General features: G+C 46.1%; 1 protein-coding gene across 2 annotated transcripts in view; it reads left to right on the top strand.

Annotated features, from left to right (window-relative positions):
* The first annotated feature begins 22,240 nt into the window (after positions 1-22,240).
* Positions 22,241-23,077, top strand: part of HABP2 (hyaluronan binding protein 2) — a 40,578-nt gene continuing 39,741 nt past the window's right edge. For both annotated transcript variants that reach the window (XM_012448015.3, XM_064373841.1), the window contains exon 1: positions 22,241-22,391. In XM_012448015.3, coding sequence (XP_012303438.2) covers positions 22,323-22,391 — 69 coding nt within the window. In that variant the 5' untranslated portion in view covers positions 22,241-22,322. The remainder of the gene's footprint in view (positions 22,392-23,077) is intronic.

The raw sequence follows: 23,077 nt of genomic DNA, 5'->3' as shown, positions 1-23,077 counted from the left end.
CCAGGTGTGTGCTCGCCATTGTTCCATCTGTGAGCCACACCCTTCTATAGAAGTAAATTGCCTTGCTGAGGAAATTTATATTTGAGTGCTACTTCTTTTGCGGAACCGAAAATTTTACATACAACATGAGTGACCCGTGGGAAAAGGAAAAGAGCAGTAGGGGAGGGGGAGATGGCTCCTGGCTAAAAGAGAAACTGCAGTCACTTGTTCTTCCTTCTGTGTAAAGCTTCGAGGAATGCAACATAGAAGTCAGACAGTCCAGGAGCCAAGCAAGAACGCGGGGAAATGGCAGCGATGTCTGCAGCAAGGTGACAATGTGGGGCTACATGGGGAAGGTGCACCAGGATGATCCTGAGCTCCCCATCTGCACTGCCCTCGGCTCAGCGAGGAAGGACACTCCACTGAAAGGATTTGGACATCTCAGGGACCTTTTATTTTCATGTACTGCTTACTGACGCTGCTCAGGGCCATGTGGGTTTCTCTGTAATTAATTTTGTCTACCCACAATTGTATGATGAAGAAAGATGTTGGGGTCGCAGGCCTGTCGAGGATCTGAGTTATTCTTAGAAACACAGAATGGAGCAGGACTGGAGAGAACATGCCAGAAAAAGCAACAGTCATTGCAACTAGCGCAAAAAGCCTAGGAGAGGCACGGCATGGACAATTACACAGTCTTAACTTGTTTTCCAGATTTTTTTTTTTAATATATTAGAGATGAGAGCTCACTGTGTTACCCAGGCTGGTCTCAGACTCTTGGGCTCAAGAGATCCGCCCACCTTGGCCTCCCAAAGTGCTGGAATTATAGGCGTAAGCCACCATATCCAGCCTGTTTTCCAGATTTTTAAGTGACATTCATTCCTTCCAACCTGTCCTCTTCCTCCTGCGGCAGTTTCACTTGTCCTTATCTTTTGGAGAAAACAAAACAAACGTATTAATATTTTAGAAAATGCAAAATATTTTTAAAATTTATTAAAACCACAGAATTGCATACTTTTTAAATGTAAAATTTGTACCAAAGTTATACGTACGTATAATTAAAAAAATAAGTAGCACTAACTGGCTCATGACGAAAAATAATCCTCCCCTCTCAAATCCAGAAGCAACTTTTTTTTTAATGTTAAACTTGTTTCTGTTTTTAGTTCTGGTAATCATATCTCCCAATAATCTGCTTCTACCGCCACTTCTTGCTTTATCAACTATTCACTTTATCTACTGACCTTCTACCGGGATAAATGAAGACTCAGCTCACTCAAAAACTCACCTGTCTCTCCTCCGTCCTTTTTCCCAAGATAGCTGAATCAGTTCCTAATTCTTCTATTGGTCACTGTTGTGGAAACAAAGCATATATGTTAAATAATAATGTGTAGACCAGGTGCAGTGGCTCACGCCTGTAATCCCAGCACTTTGGGAGGCCGAGGCAGGTGGATCACCTGAGGTCAGGAGTTCTAGGCCAGCTTGGCCAACATGGTGAAACCCTGTCTCTACTAAAAATACAAAAATTATCCTGGCATAGTGGCGCACACCTGTAGTCCCAGCTACTCAGGAGGCTGAGGCAGGAGAATCGCTTGAACCCAGGAGGTGAAGGTTGCAGTGAGCCGAGATCATGCCATTGCACTCCAGCCTAGGTGACAGAGTGAGACTGCATCTCAAATAATAATCATCATCATAATAATGATGATAATGTGTATTATTTGAAACATGTATATTTACACCATCTATGTGTCTGTGTGTGCATGCTGTCGTGTCTTTCTTTTCTGTGTTTCATCATATCTTTTATCATGCTTTCCCGACGTGATCTCAGAATAGTCGAAAAAATGTGTTGGGATGGGAAGTAACCACTCACAGCTTTATCGCTGTTGTGTAGATGTGCAAAAAGAAGGAAAGGGTGAAATGTCTAAGAAGCTGGTGTCCCCGGCCCAACCGACCCAAATAAACCAAAGGCATCAAAGCCCACATCCACCCACTCTAACCACACACAGGGTTTGCCAGTGGAGGGTCAGATGCCAGCAGAAAGGTTGGGTACCTTGGAAGCAGATCAGCAGAGGCTGCCTCTTGCCTCATTCCCGCTCTGCCAGCCAGCCCCTGGCTACTGATTCTGCATCCCCACCCCTCCAGGAATGGCCTCCTTTCGCAGGTGCCACTCCTCTTGCCGCAGCCTCCAGTTCTGCTTCTTGGTCCCTGTCCTCCTTCAGCCAGCCACGGAATCATTGAATATCCACGGAGCGCCCACCTTGTGCTTAGACGCTGAGCACTGAGGGCAGGAGCTTGTGCACATCAGACAAGCTTGACGTCCCCTGAATCCTGCAAGGCCAGGGAAAGGAACAGGCAAGACGTAAATTAACCACATACTCAGGGTTACTAAAAAGGATGTTGAGATAGAAAAAAATAGACCTCCGTTCTAAAGAGAAATGCCACCAGGTGTGTAAGCTGAGGCTGGAGAACGCAAAGGAACCAGGCTTCCAGGGAGCAGCTGGAAGGGAGGCACGAAATGAGGAAGCTGGATGTGCAAGAGCCCTGTGATAGGTAGAGATGGGGAGTAGGGTGTGTTTAAGGAATGGAGGGGGCTGATCAGCTGAAGCTTGGTAGACGAAGGTGAGAGTGGTCCAAGGTGAGGTTTCCAGAAGCAAGGGCAAGATCACATATGGCCAATTTTTGCGCTTTAAAATGTCCTTCCTGGAGAATGGACTGGAGGCATCTTTGGGGGTTCCTTTTTTTTTTTTTTTTTTTTTGAGACAGAGTCTTACTGTTGCCCTGGCTGGAGTGCAGGGGCACACTGCAATCTCCACCTCCTGGATTCAAGTGATTCTCATGCCTCATCCTTCCAAGTAGTTGGGTTGACAAGCATGCGTGACCACTAATTTTTGTATTTTTAGCAGAGACGGGGTTTGCCATGTTGGCCAGGCTGGTCTTGAACTCCTGGCTTCAAGTGATCCACCTACCTTGGCCTCCCAAAGTGTTGGGATTACAGTCACAAGCCCCCACACCAGGATGGGGTTCCTTTTTTGTGAAACCATTTTTGTGGGAAGAGGGGTCCTCTCCAGATGTTATCATATGTGGCCAGCAAAGGGTCCAGGGACCTGGGAGAGGGAGGGAGAGAGCTGCTCAAACGCAGATGCCTGTGTGGCCACATTTAACATGGCGTCTCTCCCACCACAAGCCAGCAAAAGATGTGCCCGGCTTTGAGCAGCGTCTCAGCGTGAGCGGAGCCCGGCTGGGCTGGAGGATGCAGCAGCTTGCCAATGCTCTTTCCCCAGGATTTCAGACTGGAATTAGAAGACTGGAATTACAGACAGATGCATTTCAGTCCTCTATTAACATCTTTTTTTTTTTTTTTTTTTTTTTTTTTTATCACCTGAACTCTTTTCCGGTCTCCCGGCTCCACAGCAGGGGTCCCCATGTGATTTCTGCTGGGATCCACCCCCACTTTCAGGGAGCTGGGTTTGAGGTGCTGCCCCTCCACTTTTCAAAGCCTTCCCCCTGGTCATCAGAGAGTGTCTCCTCAGGGCTGGGCTCTGTGAAACAGGGGACTTTCTCTCCACGCCCCCTCCCTGCCTCTCCACCCCTCCATTTTCTCTTCTCCTTTTTATTGAGTTATCTGTTCAAAGCAAAGCCATCTCCTGAAACCGCCTGGATGGGATCCTGTCTCCCATCAAAGCTGCAGAGTCTCTCTCAGGCCCAGATACTTGTGTCTGTTAAAACTTCGACTGCCACAGCCTCTGGAGATGGCTCGGCCTGCCTGGTGGTTAGGGATGTGGTTTGCTGATTACAGCGAGGCCTGAGCTGGCTGTACAGACTACCTGTAACACACACATCCTCGGTGAGCAGGATGGGCACAGGCTTTGGAGTCACACTGCCTCAGTTCACCATCTGACTACACCATTGACTAGCAGTGGGACAGCAGTGGGCAAGTTAACCTGAGACTCAGTGTTCTCATCTGTAAAATGGAGCTAAGGACCATAGCATCCTCTTCATGGGGTTATTAAGGGGATTCAATATGATTAAGAGGCATGTGAAGCACTTAGCGTGTGGATATATTCAAGGAAGTTCCCTGTATAGGAACCAGTAAAATTCCACCAGATTCTAGGAGAGCTGAGATCATGGAGAAATAGAAGTTTCCAGAGATCCCAAAAGAAGCAAAAGAAAGGGGAAGGATACCCTAACTTTGCACCTCCTTCTGTCTTCCAGTATTTCATTAGCGTCCCTTGGTGGCCAAACCTACCTTGAAGCCAGAGGACAAGAGAGCCTGATTTCTTTTTAATGTTACTCTAAGTTTGGGGATACATGTGCAGAACGTGCATGTTTGTTACATAGGTATACATGTGCCGTGGTGGTTTGCCACACTTATCAACCTGTTATTTAGGTTTTAAGCCCCACATGCGTTAGGTATTTGTCCTAATACTGTCCCTTCTCTTGTTCTCCACCCCCTAACAGGCCCTGGTGTGTGATGTTTCCCTCCCTGTATCCATGTGTTCTCATTGTTCAATTCCTACTTATGAGTGAGAACATGCGGTGTTTGGTTTTCTGTTGTTGTGTCAGTTTGCTGAGAATAATGGCTTCCAGCTTCATCCATGTCCTAAAAAGGACATAAACTCATTCTTTTTTATAGATGCATAGTATTCCATGGTGTATGTGTGCCACATTTTCTTTATTCAGTCTATCGTTGAAGGGCATTTGGATTGGTTCCAAGTCTTTGCTATTGTAAACAGTGCTGTAATAAACATATTAGTGCATGTGTCTTTATAGTAGAATGATTTATATTCCTTTGGGTATAAAGCCTGATCTTTTGTCATTACTTTCAATGGCAAAAACCACAATTACTTTTGCACCAACCTAATACCTCCTTCCAGTGCAAAGTAATGCAGCAGAGGAACAGGCAGGGATGGGGACCAGATCCAGGAACAAGCAGACATCACATGCAGTGTGCGTGCATGTTGATAAAAGAAAAACCTCAGCTTAATTGAATTAGAAGCAGTTTAATTGAGCAATGAATGAATCACAAATCGGCAGCCCCCAGAATCACAGCAGATTCACAGAGGCTCCAAGGGTGCCTCCTAGTCAGCACAAATTTATAGACAAAAAAAGGGAAAGTGACATACAGGAATCGGAAGTGAACTACAGAGATGGCAAGGTTGGTTACAGTGTGGCATTTGCCTTATTTGAATGCAGTTTGAACATTCAGCAGCCTATGAGTGGTTGAAGTATGGCCGCTGGGATTGGCCAACACTCAGCTATTGTTACAGATGCATACTATTAAGATAGGTTTCAATTTTGTCTGACTATTAAACTAGGTTATAGTTCATCTACAAGCACTCAACGAAGTATGGAGTCCTTCTCAGGCCATATTTAGTTTCCTTTAACGGTGAGCATGTTTCACTTTGGGGAGGATGCAAGTCTAGGTTGCATGTTCATAGATATAATGCATCAAGACCACGCGCGGTGACTCATGCTTGTAATCCCAGCACTTTGGGAAGTTGAGGCAGGTGGATCACTTGAGGTCAGGAGTTCAAAACCAGCCTGGCCCACAGTAAAACCCTGTCTCTGCTAAAAATATAAAAATTAACCAGGCGTGGTGGTATGCACCTGTAAACCCAGCTACTTGGGAGGGTGAGGCAGCAGAATTACTTGAGTCCAACAAGTGGAGATTGCAGTGAGCAGAGATCATGCCACTGCACTCCAGTCTGGGTAACAGAGCCAGATTCATCTCAAAAAAAAAAGTGGGTCTGTTCTATGTGATCTTCACCAAAACTCTATAAGGTAAGGAAACTAAGGCTCAGAGGGACTGCTTTATCCTTTATCAGAGACCACACAAGGCTTAAGCCTGTTTCCAGAGTGGCAGTCCAGCCAGTTTTACCCAGGGCCTGCACTCCTGACTGACATCATTTGGCCCTGAAAGTTAGCTCAAGTGAGACTTTTGGTCAAACTTCAGTCTCAGAGTTAAACAGCTGGTACTCATGGACATAAAGACTCTGTATGGACATAGTAGACACTGGGAACTTCTAGAAAGGGGAGGAAATGAGAGGCGCAAGGGTTGAAAAATGAACTGTTGATTACTATGCTCGGTACCTGGGTGACGGGGTCACTCACACCCCAAATCTCAGCATCACACAATATACCCATGTAACCTGCACGTGTACCCCCAAATCTAAAATAAAAGTCGAAAAAGAAAAATAACACTGTAAGCTGTCACATTGTGAAGTGGCTGAAGGTGACTATACTCTCAGTCAGTAACGCAGATCTGCACCTTCAGGAGGGCAAACTTCGAAACAGATGCCCCAGGGCAACTGCTCCCGCTTGAACTTTTCACCTATATAGGCTTTAGCACCTAGACTTGCTTCCCCAGAAATACTCAGCCTAGTAACACAGAAAAGGTAAAAAGAAGGCCAGGAGTGTGGCTCATGCCTATAATCCCAGTACTTTGGGAGGCCGAGGTGGGCAGATCACTTGAGGTCAGGGGTTTGAGGCCAGCCTGGCCAATATGGCGAAACTCCATCTCTACTAAAATGACAAAAATTAGCTGGGCATGGTGGTGGGCACTTGTAATCCCAGCTACTTGGGAAGCTGAGGCAGGAGAATCACTTGAACCCGGGAAGCGGAGTTTGCAGTGAGCCTAGATTGCGCTACTGCACTCCAGTCTGGGCGACAAAGCGAGACCTTAGTTCCAAAAAAAAAAAAAAAAATCCAAAAACAAAAGGTAAAAAGAATTAATTACCGTAGATAAAGAGTTGGATAGATAGTAGCTTTGAAGAAGAAGAATACTGAATTCAGTTCAGATTAAAATGAGGCATAAATTTGTTGTCAAAAAGAAATCCAAACAGTTGCCCTCTCTTTCTGTGACTCCTCCCAAAGGCTCCAGGTAAGTCTGGGCAGGACCAGAAGGGAGGGCTCTGGCTGCCTATCCCATCCCTGCCCTCCCTCAACCCAGGCAGCAAGCCCGCACTGGGCCTGTTCTTCCTCAGCACCAAAGGTCAGGGTCTAAGGGGAAGTCAGCAGGTACTTATGAGGTTGGTGCAAAAGCAATTGCAGCTTTTGCATTACTTTTAATAAGTAATGCATGCGTGTGCATGTTTCACTTTGGGGCCATGCAGTCTAGGTTGCATGTTCATAAATACAACAAATACATCAAGAAACAACAGCAAAGCACATTGCATGGTCTACCCTATGTGATCCTCACGAAAACCCTGTATGGTAGGGAAACTAAGGCTCAGAGGGACCGCTTCATCCAAGGCCACCCAAGCCATAAGCACGTTTCCAGAATGGCAGCCCAGTCACTTTTACCCGGTAACTGCACCCCTGACTGACACCATTCCACCCCAAAAGTTAAGGGCAAGCACGCCAGCAAGTGCTTCTCTTTTTTCTTTTCATTTTCTTTGGGGGTTACTCTGGGAGAGGAGTTGGGAAGAGGAAGAATGATCTCATCTCTTATTTTTATAATGAATCACCGGGGCCCTTGCCAGTGGGAAGCCCAGACTCTGCCCTCCTGAAGCCTCCTACTCCTGAACTGTGCAATCACCCTGAGGGCTTCCTTGCTTCCTTCCTTCCTTCCTTCTTTCCTTCCTTTCGTCTTTCTTTCTCTAGTCTGTCCTTCTTTCTCTTTCTTTCTTTCTCTCTCTCTTTCTTTCTCTTTCTCTCTTTCTCTCTTTCTTTCTTTCTTTTTCTCCAAAGGGAGAATCAGCCTGGAATCCAGAAACCAGGAAGAGAGAAAGATGGGAGCAGAAGACACAGGTCGGAAGCCGGCCCACAGATGTCTTCAGGTGACAGACACCATGTTGGCACACACAGGTTAAACGTCAATGAATCATTATCAACTTTTGGATATCAGAAACATTTTGAATTTCTGGCTTCTTCTGAAAAGTAAACTGTTGGGCAGGGCGCAGTGGCTCTTGCCTGTAATCCCAGCACTTTAGGAGGCCAAGGTAGGTGGATCACCTGAAGTTAGGAGTATGAGACCAGCCTGGCCAACATGGTGAAGCCATCTCTACTAAAAATATAAAAAATTAGTTAAACATGATGGCAGGTGCCTGTAATCCCAGCTACTTGGGAGGCTGAGGCAGGAGAATTGCTTCTCTTCTCTCTGATTCAGCTAAGGATGGTTCTTTGCTTTCTTTTAAGGACTCAGGTCTTTAAAAACTTGGACCCAACCAGATAATCCAAAATACTATTTCCATTTCAAGGTCCATGTCCTTAGTCACATCTGCAAAGTCCTTTTTGCCAAATAAGGTCACATATTCACAGGTCCAGGGGATTAGAACATGAGTGTCTTTGGGGAGGGCACATTCTGTTATCTACCTGCCTATCTATCATTTATTCTATCACACTCACTTAGGAGCCCAATTCAAGTCTCATATTTTCTAAAATGTTCTGCATAATCATTTCTCTTCTAAATCACTGTACTATGAACCATTGAAAGAGTCACTCCATCTCTGTTTCTCATCTCCACTAGATACAGTTGTGGGCTGACGAGTACTAAGCAGATGGCTCTCCGGGTGCGGGAGACGCTCTGACCTGTAGGGCTTGCCCATCTGTGATAGAACTATTCCCATGTGGCTGATTTCCAGCAATGGTGTGATGTTACTGAATGTAGAGTTGGAAAGAGAGGTTGCAAGTCAGTCTGAGCCAGGTCCCGCACCCCACTGCTTGTGTGAAAAATGAGGAAATGGCTAGCTGATCTGAGAATCACTGGTGAACTAATGATTTCTTAAAAACTGGGAAACTTCTGATAGCTCTCCATGTAAGCCTATCCCTCTCTGGAGCCGGTGCTACCTCCAGTGCAAACATTTCAAAGATATATCTATAAAGAACATATCAGAGAACTGGTTTCATGAAGAAGAAGTAGAAGAAGCTGCCTAAAAAGCGACCCAGAGACCCCTGGGATCTGTTGGCTTCTATGTGATCTCAAAGTCCCATATCTAACCACAAATGAGCTTAGCTTCAAGAAAATAGACTATTTCTCTCTAGGAAATAATTCCGGTGTATAATGATTTTTATTGTGATTTCTCCAGGAACACAAGAGGAGGAATCAAAGGAAGAATGTCAGCTTCATAAAAGAGCTGTTAAGATGTCATATAAAATACATGATTAATTTTCTCCTGCAAGAAGTGCATTTCTATGTGGTTGCTGAATTTCTTGCTTTCAGGCTGTTCCCGAAGAGAATAGCTACATTTGTTGAGTGCTTACTATACTTGCAAGGGTAATGTGCAAACATCTTCACACATATTATCTAATTGGATGGGTCTTATTTGTCCCCACTGGTTGAATAGCCAGTCCTGGATCAATGGGCTAGAACATGGGGGTACAAAAATCCAAACCCTGAACTCCAAACCCAGTTCCATCGTTCCTGCCTATGATCACCAGCCCACAAGATAGGCTCACAGCAAAAATCTGCATGGGAGCCAGGGGATGAGTCAGACTGGAGCCAGAACCTGTAGGAACCAGAGTATTGACAGCCCAGGGAGGCCTCTGTTTCTGCAAGAATGAATTCCCAGGAGCCCATTGACAAATGTGCCCCTTATTTATGTGCTGTTGTTACTTTTTCTATTGACTTAGCCCCAAGGCTAAAGAAGTGAAAGGTAAACGTCTGAATAGATTCAAGGGTGCCCTGCTGGTTTCTAAGGCTGCCTCAGCACTTGCCTCTTTCTCCTTCCCTTTTTATTCTTCTGAATGCCTCTCTGAGATCCTTGTTATCGCACATACCCCTAAGGTGACATAAACACATCCATTTCATTCAGCAATTATTGAGCACCTACTGTGTGCCACATATGCTGGGCATCCAAAGCTGAGAGAACCACAGTCGAGGCCTCAAAGGGTCCTCAGGAGTGACACCCCAGGGTCTCAAGGCCATAAAGGCACAAGGTGCCAGAGGAGTCCTCAAAGTAGAGAGTAGAGAGCTGGCTCTGATTCCAGAGGAAGAAAGCTTCATGCAGGGACCCTTCAAGCTGTGTTTTGTTTTGTTTTATGTGAGAGGCAGTTTCACTCTGTTGCCCAGGTTGGGGTGCAGTGGCACGATCTCAGCTCACTACAACTTCTGCTGCCTGAGTTCAAGTGATGCTCCTGGATCAGCCTCCTGAATAGTTGAGATTACAGGCATGCACCACCACGTCCAGCTAATTTTTATGTTTTTCGCAGAGACGGGGTTTCATCATGTTGGCCAGGCTGGTCTTGAATTCCTAACCTCAAGGGATCCACCTGCCTTGGCCTCCCAAAGTGCTGAGATTACAGGCATGAGCCGCCGTGCCGTGCCTCAAGCTGTGTTTTTAAAGAGAAAAGGGTAGGGCTCTCCAAGGGAAGAGAGGTGGAAGGAGACTCTCCTGGAGTGTAAATAAATGAAGGCATCAGACAAGGCGAGAGTTTAGGGTATGTATCAGGGGAGTGGGGATGGTGAGGAATAAAGTTGGGTGGAGAGAAGCAGCAGCAAACGTTGCCAGGAGCCAGATTAGCAGGACGTTCTGTGTCACCCTAATCAGTCTGGACTTAGTCCTATAAGCAATGAGGCATGAAGGATGAGTTTTAGGAAAATAAGTGACATGACCAGATTGGTATTTTAGAAGATGGCTCCTCTGGCACCATGAAGACTGGGTTTGAGGGCAGGCCTGAGAAATTGGAAGCCACTGCAAAGGTCCAGGCAGAGATGTTGAGGCTCTGAGTCACAGGCATGGCAGTGAGAAGACTGATAAGAGGACAAATGCAAGGGATATTTGGTGGGTGCCCAAACAGGTGTCCCACAGATGGCCTCTGCAGAGATCCCTGCCTTGGGGTGAGCCAGGCCTGCAAGATGGAAGATCTACATTCTGCAGACTGGGCGGGTTGGGGGGGAAAATGAACTCTGGAGAAAGGGGACGATTCAGGGCAAAATCACCTGTCTCCAGGCTAGCTGATAAGCACTGCACAAAATGACTGTGCAAACAACTGCAGGGATGGCCGCTCAGCACGAAACACCATGACAGCACATGGATCAATAATCATCAGGGGAGAAGGAGGTCAGCAGAGGTAAGGAAATAAGAAACGGGCATCGGGGTGGGCATCGTGCTGAGGAAGCATTCCAGCTCCCTAATCACTGCATGGCAAAATTGATCAAACGAACTACATTTTACAGTTGAGAAAACAGGGTTAGGGAAGCTTCCGAATTGCCTAAAAAGCTGGTATGAGAGGGAACTAGCACTAAATCCCAATCCCCGGAGGCCAAGTTTAGCTCTGACTACACTATCCTGACCTTGCTCTTCGCAAATTCTGGGGCTTCTCAAATGTCATCTGTTCCATGTGATCTAACACTTGACCATTCTCTCATTATGCTACCAGGTAGTAACGGCTGAACACAGGAACATAGGAGATCTATGCTATGTGGCAGGAACTGTTCTAAACACTTCGGCTGTTGTGAACTCACCTAAGCCAATTTGCCCATTCAACAGCTGTCAGGCCCTTTTGGAAATAATAGGGGTCTCTGATAATTAGAGGACGGTGGGAGCTGTACATCTCCCCCTCTCACCCTTGCTACCTGGTGGCTTTACAATGAAAGTCGTTCTGTCACATGTACAAAGAGACAGAAAATCACCCACGTGTGGGTCCCAGTAAGCCCCACTCTGCCTCTGCAGCACTCTGACACACATTTTACAGGAAAGAATCATGTTGCAGTCATAGCTCAATAGCAGGGTCAGCTGGCCTTCTGGGTGGACCAGAAGTCAGAAGCAAGACCAAATGGAGGTCTAGACCTAGAAATCTCCTCTGAAGGTGTCAGGCAGCCGGCTTTGCCGGATTCCTTTATATTGTACATTCCGGGGCAAAAGTGTCTGTTCAGTTATTTTCAGTCATTTTAGCCAACCATCTATCTTTTTTTTTTTTTTTTTTGAGACAGAGTTTCACTTTTGTTACCCAGGCTGGAGTGCAATGGCGCGATCTCGGCTCACCGCAACCTCCGCCTCCTGGGTTCAGGCAATTCTCCTGCCTCAGCCTCCTGAGTAGCTGGGATTACAGGCACGCACCACCGTGCCCAGCTAATTTTTTTTGTATTTTTAGTAGAGACGGGTTTTCACCATGTTGACCAGGATGGTCTCGATCTCTTGACCTCGTGATCCACCCGCCTCAGCCTCCCAAAGTGCTGGGATTACAGGCGTGAGCCACCGCACCCGGCTTTTTTTTTTTTTTTTTTTTTTTTTTTTGAGGTAGAGTCCTGCTCTGTTGCTGAAGTGCAGCGGCACGATCTCAACTCACTGCAACCTCCGCCTCCCCAGTTCCAGCGATTCTCTTGCCTCAGCCTCCCAAGTAGCTGGGATTACAAGCACCTACCACCACACCTGACTAATTTTTGTATTTTTAGTAGAGACGGGGTTTTTCCATGTTGGCCAGGCCGGTCTCGAACTCCTGACCTCAAGTGATCTCCCCACTTCAGCCTCCCAAAGTGCTGGGATTACAGGCAGGAGCCACCTCATCCAGCCCCAACCGTCTATCTGGAGTATTGCTGGCTTCATCAATGAAATGCATTTTTAAACATTGTTTATACTAATGAACTGCACCATGGATGTACATTTAGATAGTAATATTTGAAGCCCCTGACATAGATACCCCAGAGGGTGAGTCATATAACAAATGCTCTCAGAGCACTCCGTAGGTGCTGGCATGGCTCCAAGAACTTTGAACTTTACACATCTTAACCCATGTCATTGTCATCACAATCCCATAAGGTATGTGCTATTATTATCTTCATGTCGCAGATGAGGAAACTGAGGCATGGGGAAGATGACCATGGCTGTGGTCTGTTCTCTGCTCTTTATCCACAGAGTCAAACCAGTTACTGGGAACACAAATAAATACATGTTGGTAATAGATAATAATCACCAAAATGGTGACTGTTTCCAGTGAATGGCCTGAGATTGGACTGTGTGCTGGAGGATGGGTAGCAGCTGAGAGCTAGCCTATCATGACTAATGGAACCCGTTTCACACTCACCATTCTTCCCACGTGGCTTCCTCCAATTCTCTTGCATCCCGCATGGGTCACAGTTGGCCTTGGCCAGGGCCTCGTTTCAGAAGTGTCTGTAGAGTTGTCTCTTTGGGCTTCCCTCAACAGAGACAGAAGCATAGTATCCATCTTAGGATTCTATAGTACCCAGCACTCAATTAATTCTTCCAAAATGAATGAATAAATGCACGACTCAGGGAGAGGAACCACACAGCTCTGTGTGCGGTGTTGTTTCCACTTTCATTTAACTCCTTTTATGAAAATGTGCTCCCTCCATTATCATGCCAGTTTGGAGGAAGACGTATGGTTTTCTTAATAATTTAGAAATAAGTCAAGCAATGGAATAGGAAAAGAGAGGAAGATAAATGAACATGAATCCAGAACCAACTCTGTGCCAGGCACTTTCACATATATCATCTCAAAAATATATCATCAGAAAGATACCGTCACACAAAATTTATTTAAAACAGGCTCAGCGAGTTCAAGGGACTTGCCTGAGGTTACACACCTAGTAAATGGCTTTTCTGCTGGCTCTGTCTGATGCCAACCCAGGTTCTTGCTAGCGCACTACAGAGCCAGCATGCAAATGTGCTTAGGGAAGATGGCAATGCCAGGAAGTGTCTAGAAGTACCTTTTAGAGAGGTGCTCAGAGGTCTGCCTTCCTCAAAGGTAAAAAGGCTTTTGAAACTATCACAGCATACTCTATTCTGAAAGCCAACAAATCTAGACAGAAAGGGACACCCAAATCTCAAGATCCCTGCTCTCTTTCAGGTTTTCTATTACACAACTTGGAAGGGGGTAGCTTTCCAACATGCAAAACGTATGCAGAATTTTATGCAAAAATGTTTAATAAATCAATGGTGTACTTAGAACAACAAGCATCACATGGCCCAGGTGCTGGCTGTTTGTGAGACTGGAGATCCAAGGAGGCTGACTTGTGTTTCCGTAGAGCTGATTATGGGATGGGTGAGATGGGCGGGGTTGATAAACTCTCCTCCACAGACAACCACTGAACAGAGGAAATTTAAAATGTGAGAGGGAAGATTGAGGCCCCACTGAAAGATTAAAGAAAGGAAAGAAGCACAAATGGGCAGGTTAATAATTTCGAGGTGTTTAATTCACACTGGGCTGTGCCACATTTGGAGGTTGCAAGTTGTACTGCATCAATGGCTCCTATCTTTCCAAACTTCGTAGATCACAGGAGTCCGAACCACCAATGGCTTAAAGCCAGGGGTCCTTATGGAAAGCGGAGGTACCTCTGAATTTGAAGTCTCTGAGTTGGCCATGAGACATAGCCAAGAGAGGCATTTCTGTCTTTATTCATTTATTTTTCCTAAGACACAGAGTCTGAGTCACCCAGGCTGGAATGTAGTATCATGATCATAGCTTACTGTAACCTCCAACTCCTGGGCTCAAGCAATCCTCTTGCCTCACCTCGTCCTGCTTGGGACAGCTAGGAGTTTTGTAAGCAGCTAGGACTAGATGTGCACCACCACACCTAGCTAATTTTTAATTTTTTTGCCATAGAGATGGGGTCTTGCTGTGTTGCCCAGGCTGGTCTCAAATTCCTGGCCTCAAGCTATCCTCCTGCCTCAGTCTTCCAAAGTGCTGGGTCTACTATCTTTTAATCAAACGTGGCTGCCCACCGTCCCTCCCTGCCTTCCTCCCTCCCTCCTTCTCTCCATGCATCCATCCATCCAACAGATATTTATTGATGCTTACTCTCCACCAGGTCCTGAGTGAGGACATAAGGATAGAGCAATGGACATGACTGACATGGTCCCTAGCCTTATGAAGAACAGTATGTGAGTGATGAGGGCACAAAATGAGGCTGGAGAAGTAAACAAAGATCAGATCAAGCAGGGTCCCCATAAGAAATGGGGATTTTATTCAAAGTACAAAGGAGGCCAGGTGTGGTGGCTCACGCCTGTAATCCCAGCACATTGGGAGGCTGAGGTGGGTGGATCACCTGAGGTCAAGAGTTCGATACCAGCCTGGCCAAGATGGTGAAACCCTATCTCTACTAAAAATACAAAAATGAGCCAACTGTGGTGGTGTGCGCCTGTAGTCCTAGCTACTTGAGAGGCTGAGGCATGAGAATCTCTTGAATCTGGGAGGTGGAGGTTGCAGTCAGCTGAGATCGTGCCATTGCACTCCAGCCTGGGCAACAAGACTGGAACTCCATCTCAAAACAAACAAATAGCAACAACAACAAAGTGCAAAGGAAACGTATTGAAGAGTTTTAAGCAGGGGTGTGATATAATCTGATGAGGTTTTTGTAAGACAAATGCAGCTAGACAGGAGGATGGATTTAACCAGAGGCAGGAGCAGAAACAGAGCGGGGAGGGGCCTACCTCAGGAGGTAAAGCAGGAGATGGCATGCGCTTGGACTAGGTTGGAGGCAGCAGAAGTAGAAGGTGCTGGAAGGATTTGAGATGCATTCTGGAGGTAGAAACATACTAATAATTTGGATTTGGAAAGGGGGAAGAAAAGAAGAGCCCAGTGATGATTTCCAGGTACTGACTTGAAAAGCTGTGTATGTGTGAGAGCCATTGTCTAACAGAGCACCGGAAGCGGCTGTTCATTCCTCCTGCCTCCCGGTTGGCGCTGCTTGAGCATGGACTGTGAGCTGGACACTCAACACCTGATTCTGGGAAAAAGAAGAGAATCGGTGTTGCGGGTTCATCCAGACTCATGCTCAGCCTCATAGACAGGCAGGCTTCGTCTGACCATGCAGAGGGGCCACATGGAATTCACAGTTGTTACTACGTCCTAGGGGCTTCCCCCTCCTACTTAACCAGCTCCAACCTGTGCTCACCGCCTCGTAAGTTTTTTGCAAAAATGAAAACTGACCTGGAGTTGACCATGGGGGGATAAAACGTTATTTTTCTATAAAACTCATTTACATGATGATGTAAATCATGCCAAATGATCAAATTTTTCTTTATCCTATGGCCATCAAGATTAGCTATAAATGTGTGGCTCAGATTAATGACTGTGTAGAGATGATGGTTTCCACAATGGCATTCTGGTTTTCTCTTTGATATTGATTAATCCAACTACACATCTGTCCCTGTCTGCCTCATAGACCAGCCTAGCTGTGTTTGTGGACTCAGCCATCTCTGAGTAGACCAAATATAGATCACGATGTTCATCCAACATCTGGCTGAGCCATTCGGGTTTCCTGAATTGAGGGCTTGGGTTAAGGGATATAGAATGAATTTCCAGCTAATAGTTGGTGTGGGTGCTGTGAGTGCCCCCAGGTTCCCTCTTCACAAATGAGGAACCCTTTCTTTCAGCTGCCAGGTATAAGCTGCAGAGGGTTCTCAGCTAAGGATTACCCTTATCAAATTATTATTATAATATAGTTTGGTTATATATTATATAGAATAATTTCATCCAGTTATTTTCTGAGAAATATTCTTAGCCAGAGAGAATTGCCCAAAGTCACACCTCTGCCAGGAGGGCAGCTCATATCCAATGATAGGACCATCCCAGTACAAAGGTCCAGTCCTCTTGGGTCATGGCAGGACAAAACATCCTAGCTCTAGAACTTTCTGCAGATGGGCCTCTGTTGCAATTGCATTGCAACCATTTCTCCTTCTGCCCAGTCCTGCTTTCCTCCCTCCCCCACGTGTATGGATCCCAAGACTATTCCCCTGTCAAACTTCCTACACACAAAAATCTCAGTGGTTCTATTTCCCAGCAAACCCAATCTAAAATGATGTTGGCTGTTGTTGCTGGAAGGGCACTGGAAAGGCATCATTTCTTTAATACACACCAGGCCCATTGCCACACCTAAAGAGTAATAGTGAGGAAGAAAAGAACATGAAGATTGGTCAGGCAACAGGAAGTCTTAGCTTTTCGATACACTGTTTTCTTCAATAAGTGCTCAAGATGGGCCTACTCCAGGCCATGGAGTCCAACTGCAAAAGCAGTTGGCTTGAAGTCAGAAGACTTCAAATCCTGGCCCCTTTTAAGCTATGTGACTTTGTGCAATTTATTATATCTAACCTGTCTGAGTCTCACTTTCTTTAACTGCAAAATGAGCCAAATTACCTTACTTGATAGTTATAAAGACTTGGAGAGGCTCAGGATTGTAAAAGCACTTGAAACCCAGAAGTTGTTCAATACATATGGTCAAACATACATTCCTTTCACAAATTTGGGGGTGCATCCAAGTACCTTCTAGGTTAAAGATGGGGTGTGCAGTATCAATGACTTTCCAGTGGATAGAAACATGCTGAACTGTGCTCGAGGCATTGGAGCAGAGCTGGGAAGGGCTCACGTCCAGTTAACAAGGCATTTCCATTGCTCCTTCCTCCCAAAAGTGGGAGCCCCCTGGAAGTTAATGAACCAGGAAGGGTGGCTATGAGACAACAAGAAAGAGCAGGGACTTCCCTGCAAGATGCCTTCTCTGATCAGCGAACACTTTAGGAATTTATCTGAATACTAGCCATGACTGAGCGATTTCATTGTAAAAATGTAACTCCACAAGGCTGGAACCTGACCTGTCTTCTTTACTCCCTAGAGCACTAGTTGGCACATAGTAGGTGCTCAGTAAACATTCGTGGAATGAATGACTGAATGATCTTTAGTTCCTCACCCCACAAAGAAGTCTAATGCTTTTCACCTGCAGTGTATGTGCACACTTTCTGGGTAGATGCTTTGAGGGCAGCAATGTGGTAACAGCCCAGGGGCCCCTCCCACGTCTCCATGTGCCTCCATCCTTTCCCAGTGTCCCCTCGAGCTGTGCAATGCTTTGGCTGCATCAGTTTCTCCCAAAGCATTATCTGCAAACCACGGCCCTCCTTTTGTAAATACAGTTTTATAGGAACATCATCGTGCCCATCAGCGTAAGTGTCGCTTGTGGCTGCTTTTGTGCTACCACTGCAGGATTGAGTAGTTGCAACAGAGAATTACTCTCTGGCTCTTTCAGAAAGTGTTTATTGATCCCATCCTAGAAAGATCAAATTAGACAAGGGTTTGCCCCCAGAAGGTGGTCATTCCTTCCCTGGGTTGGAGACTAGACTTACTGAGCACCAGGCCCTTTCATCTGGGAGGGGGCTCAGCAAGTCCCATCCCATGGAAAAGACTTCACTGATTCCAAAGCCAGGGTGTTTTGCAAAGGTCTGTTCTATGCCTGCTGTGGCACTAAGCACCTTGCCTTTATACTCCCATATACAGCTCTCAGTAACACCACGAAGAAAGAACTACATTATCCCTATTTTGTAGATGAGGAAACAGAGGCCCAGAGAGGATAAATGACTGGTCTGAAGTCACACAGTGGGGAGGTGGCAGAGCTAGAGATCGACCCCAGGTCTGTTCTGAGTCTGAACTGCTGCTCTTCGGTGCTCCTCTAGGCTGCTCCCCTTTCCTGAAGATTTAGCAGGAAGAAGCCTCAAGGTACTTGAGGAAAACAAACATGAAACAGGTTTATTCAGGCCCAACAGGTGATTGGTGTATAAAAACAAACTCAGTTGGGCATGGTGGCTCGCACCTGTGATCCCAGGGCTTTGGGCGGCTGAGGCAGGAGGAGCTCTGGAGCTCAGGAGTTCAAGACCTGCCTGGGCGACATAGTGAGACTTCCATCTCTACAAAAATTTTAAAACTTAGTTGGGCGTGGAGGCAAGTGTCTGTAATCCCAAGTACTCAGGAGGCTGAGGCAGGAGGATCACTTGAGCCTAGGAGGTTGAGGTTGCAGTGAGCCACGATCATGCCACTGCACTCCAGTCTGGGCAACAGAGCAAGACCCTGTCTCTTATAAAAACAAAAACAGGCCGGGCGCGGTGGCTCAAGCCTGTAATCCCAGCACTTTGGGAGGCCGAGGCGGGTGGATCACGAGGTCGAGAGATTGAGACCATCCTGGTCAACATTGTGAAACCCCGTCTCTATTAATACAAAAAAATTAGCTGGGCACGGTGGCGCGTGCCTGTAATCCCAGCTACTCAGGAGGCTGAGGCAGGAGAATTGCCTGAACCCAGGAGGCGGAGGTTGCGGTGAGCCGAGATCGCGCCATTGCACTCCAGCCTGGGTAACAAGAGCGAGACTCCGTCTCAAAAACAAAACAAAAACAAACAAACAAACAAACAAACAAAAAAAACCAAAAACCAATCCCTTGCCTAGAACATCAAAGGGTGAGTCTCTGGCAAGGGCCTTGTGAAGAAGCCTTTCCTTTTGGTAAAGAATTAGCCAACTGCAGAAGCAGACTCCCAAGGCCTCCCTTGCAGGGCAGCGGCTCTCTCCAGCGGCATGTAACCAAACACGTGAGAAAATGTCACCCAGGGAACAGAGAGACCAGATTAACTTGATAACATCTGAAACCCCCACCTGGATGAGCACTAAAGCCTTTGTGTTTGGATTGAAAAACCAGAGATCTCAGGTAGGTTAGTTCCAACTCCCCAGATAAAGACATATTACATGATAAGCCAGACTCTTTTGTCTTCTAAATTAAAAAGATTAAGTATCTTTTAGAGAATTCTCTCCTTTAGGACTAAGCATAGAAATTGATTCAATTGCACATTGTCATGATAACAAAACTTTAGGGCAATCAGAGACAATATGTGGAAGGCCTGCGGTTATTACAAAAATAGCAAAATTTTTCCCTTTTTGTTTGAAATAAAGAGAAGATTACATGTCAGGGAAATTAATCCGATTACAAAGATGAACAGCAAACTCACCAGGTCACTTCCTGTTGACACAGGAAGAAAAGCTTCTGCCTTGTGTTCTGGGAATCTCTCCACAAAGTCAGAAGGTCACTAATTCACACGAGGCAGTGGAGGGAAAAGAGACGCCTGAGTCACATGAGTGATTCAGTGATTTGGCTTGCCTGAACATTTCCGTTTTTGTTTTTTACCATCTGTACAAACACTGTGAAGACTCCAGCAAAGTCCTCATGTGTGCTGACTCCTTGGCCCTTGCTCTGGGATCAGGTAACTGCCAACAAAATCCTTAGCACCTCACTAATGTCCCGTTTAGCCACCATGTCACCGTGGCCACCATGTCATCGTAGCCACCTCCCATCCTCCCGCCCATGAGGATTTCTGTTCCACCACTTTGTTTCACTCGTTTTTGTAGATTACACTAACTAAAATTAACTGTTTACTTTTTCACTGACTGCCGTTCTCCTCCTCAACCAGTTCACATCTGCCTCCTTCATCTCCACATTGCCAGCGCCTGGCTCACAGCAGAGCCTCTGTAAGTATTTGATGAATATTAATGGAGTGTTCATGAATAAGTTGAAGCATGCTTAAAATTTCACAAATGCGTTTAGTTTTTCACATCCAGTTTTTCTTTTCGCATTGAGTTGGCTATGCTATCTAAGGCATCCTGGTGATAACACGTCCAACCCTCACATTAATAAAGTGGTCATTCATTTGTTCATTCCATCCAACATAAACTTATTGAGCGCCTATCTGGTGCTGGGCATCTATGCCAAGGATTCAATAGTGATCGAAACAGAGCGCCTGCTCTCCTGAGTTTTCAGTCTATTGGGGACTGTGGGGTAACAAATATTAATGAAATAGCAATACAGATGTGACATTACGACCTCAATAAATGCTGTGAAGAAGAAATGCAAGCAGGGCTTCTGATGAAGGAATGCTTGAGCTAAGAGTTGAAAGATGCATTAACTAGGAGAGGTAATTAAATTAGCTTGCTCAAGAGTGAGCAGGGTTCCAGTTGATAGATTTATGATTGTCATAAGGATTGGGAGAAGGACAGAGTAAAGCTAGAGAAGAATTTTCTAGAAGAAGGGACTATGGCCAGGTGAGGTGGCTCATGCCTGTAATCCCAGCACTTTGGGAGGCTGAGGCGGGTGGATCACTTGAAGCCAGGAGTTTGAGACCAACCTGGCCAACATGGCAAAACCCTGTCTCTACTAAAAATACAAAAAATAGCCGGGTGTGGTGGCATCGCCTGTAGTCCTAGTTACTTGGGAGGCTGAAGCAGGAGAATCACTTGAACCCGGAGGTGGAGGTTGCAGTGAGCTGAGATCTCACCAGTGCACTCCAGCCTGGGTGACAGAGCAAGACGCCATCTCAAAATTAATAATAATAATAACAATAAAGAAAAAGGGACTACTGGCATGGACATGTGTTATAGGGATCAGGTGGATGTTGATGGTGCAGTGGCGGGGGGAGGCAGGAGGGACCAGGGAGTTAATGGCTGCCTAAAATAGGATGGAGACAAAAATATGTGGAGAAAATAAAATAATGTGGAAGTTATTTAGTGGGTAAAATGGCAGGACTTGGCTAGTCCTTCAAGGCTCATCTGGTGACTAGGAGATTCTTCTGGGCTGGGACCTGTGGGGCCCTCCCCAGCTAGCAACTTGGCTTTCAGAAAAAGTGCAGCCACTGAAGCAGTCCACGTGCCAAACAGGGATGGCAGGTGGAGGAAGGGCTGGGCAGAGGGCGCAGGTGAGCACGTGCCTCCTCTGGCAGCAGCATTTCAGAACCTGGATTTATGACTCAGATCCGGAGGATTCCTGGAACCCAGACACAGATTGCTGTGGGCAGTCAGTTGTTTACAGGAGATCAAGACCATGCCTATTAAGGAGCTCAATTGTGTCCATGAGAACCCATGATTAATAGGCAATTGCTGCTTTATAGAGCCCTACCTGCAACCAGCATAGCTAAATAAGGAGCATAGGAAACAATTGTCCTGAAATATAAACACCACGTTTTTCTTTCCCCTTCCCTTGATGAAAGAAAGACTCCAACGAAAGGGGAAAAAATAATTAAAAAGTAAAAGCCTTACGTAATGAGGTTTAAAAGAAAACTTTGGAAGCCAACAAGCAACAGTGGGCAACACTTCAAAGGGCCCAGAATCAATGTTTGTCAATAGCAGTTTTGCATCCTTTAATTTATCTCTCATGAATATAAAGTGTGATGTTATTAGAAGCCCATCCATGCCTTAATTCTGTTTGAGATTTGATGAACCAGAAGTCTATTAACATTCTGTCCAAATCAGCACTGGCAGAGGCCTGTGGCACAGGTTTCACCTGATCTTTTTTCCTGGAGCTGGGATGCTAGTTACACTGTCAAGCCTTCAGCACGGGAACACCCAGCAGCTGCCATGTGCACCGTGCAGCCAGGGGGCTCTTGATGTCAGCTACTTTCTGTGGAGACTTTCTCCCCAGAAGAGAAACCGCCTCGTGACACTGACTCAGCCCAGCCCCAAAGTTGCCATTTGTTTAATCAAGATAGTTGGTTTGCAAAACATTAAACATTAAACAGTATTTGATGCCTAGTTAATAATTTGCATCCTCTTCATTTGTTCCTGAATCCTTGGAGACTGACATTTTTCCCCCCTAAAGGCAGAGACAACAAAAGAAATTGTATTGAGAGCAAAACACAAGTCCTTAAACTGCAAAGATGTTTGCCAGGATGTCTGATCTCCATGTTCTGCTGTTAATGGCTCTGGTGGGAAAGACAGCCTTTGGGGTAAGTGTTCTTTTCTAATATCTGTAGTTGAGAGGCTCTGAAGTTACTAGGTGGACCAAGTTAGGCTGGAAGCGATGAGAAACTTCAGTGTGAAAGGCTAGAGTTGCCAAGCTGGATATGTTCTGAGTGCAAGAACCAGTGCAGGCCTCTGGCCTGGTTTCTTTTGAGCAGCCACTCCCATGGGAACAGGTGTCTGACTTGAGCCATCTTGGAGCCGAGCCTCCATGAATGCATTCCGACAAAGGAGACTGGGGCAAGAAGATGTGCCCGAGGGCATGGGCTGTAATCTGTCATGGATCTCATAGACCCCTTTGAGAAGCCATGGAAAGCCATAAACTCTCTCCCCAGAAAAATACACCTATCTACTGGTGCTGACACACAGTTTTCCAGCAACTTGGGGCTGACATTAGGGTAAGAACCAATGTGCTGTGGCCTTCGAGGAGAAGCCTGCTGACCGCAAATGATCCTGGCAATGGGTCTGCATAAATGGTTTGGATTTGGGAGAAGCGTTGTGGTTAGTACTTTGTCTCCTTTTTCCCATGACAGCAGTGGATGAGGCAGAGAGGGTGAGCGGGGGGCCAAGGGAGGTTGCAATGAGCAGGGAAGGGAAGTGCTATCAGAGCCTCCTGAATGGGGGACTCAGGATCTTTGGGAGCAGGTGAGTTGTCAAGATATTAGTTCCTTTT

The sequence above is a fragment of the Aotus nancymaae genome, unplaced genomic scaffold (assembly GCF_030222135.1).
Source record: "Aotus nancymaae isolate 86718 unplaced genomic scaffold, 86718_ANA_hifiasm-v0.15.2.pri h1tg000010l, whole genome shotgun sequence".
NCBI lineage: Eukaryota > Metazoa > Chordata > Mammalia > Primates > Aotidae > Aotus > Aotus nancymaae.
The sequence above is the reverse complement of the archived record's forward strand: the minus strand, read 5'-3'. Positions and strand labels throughout refer to the sequence as shown.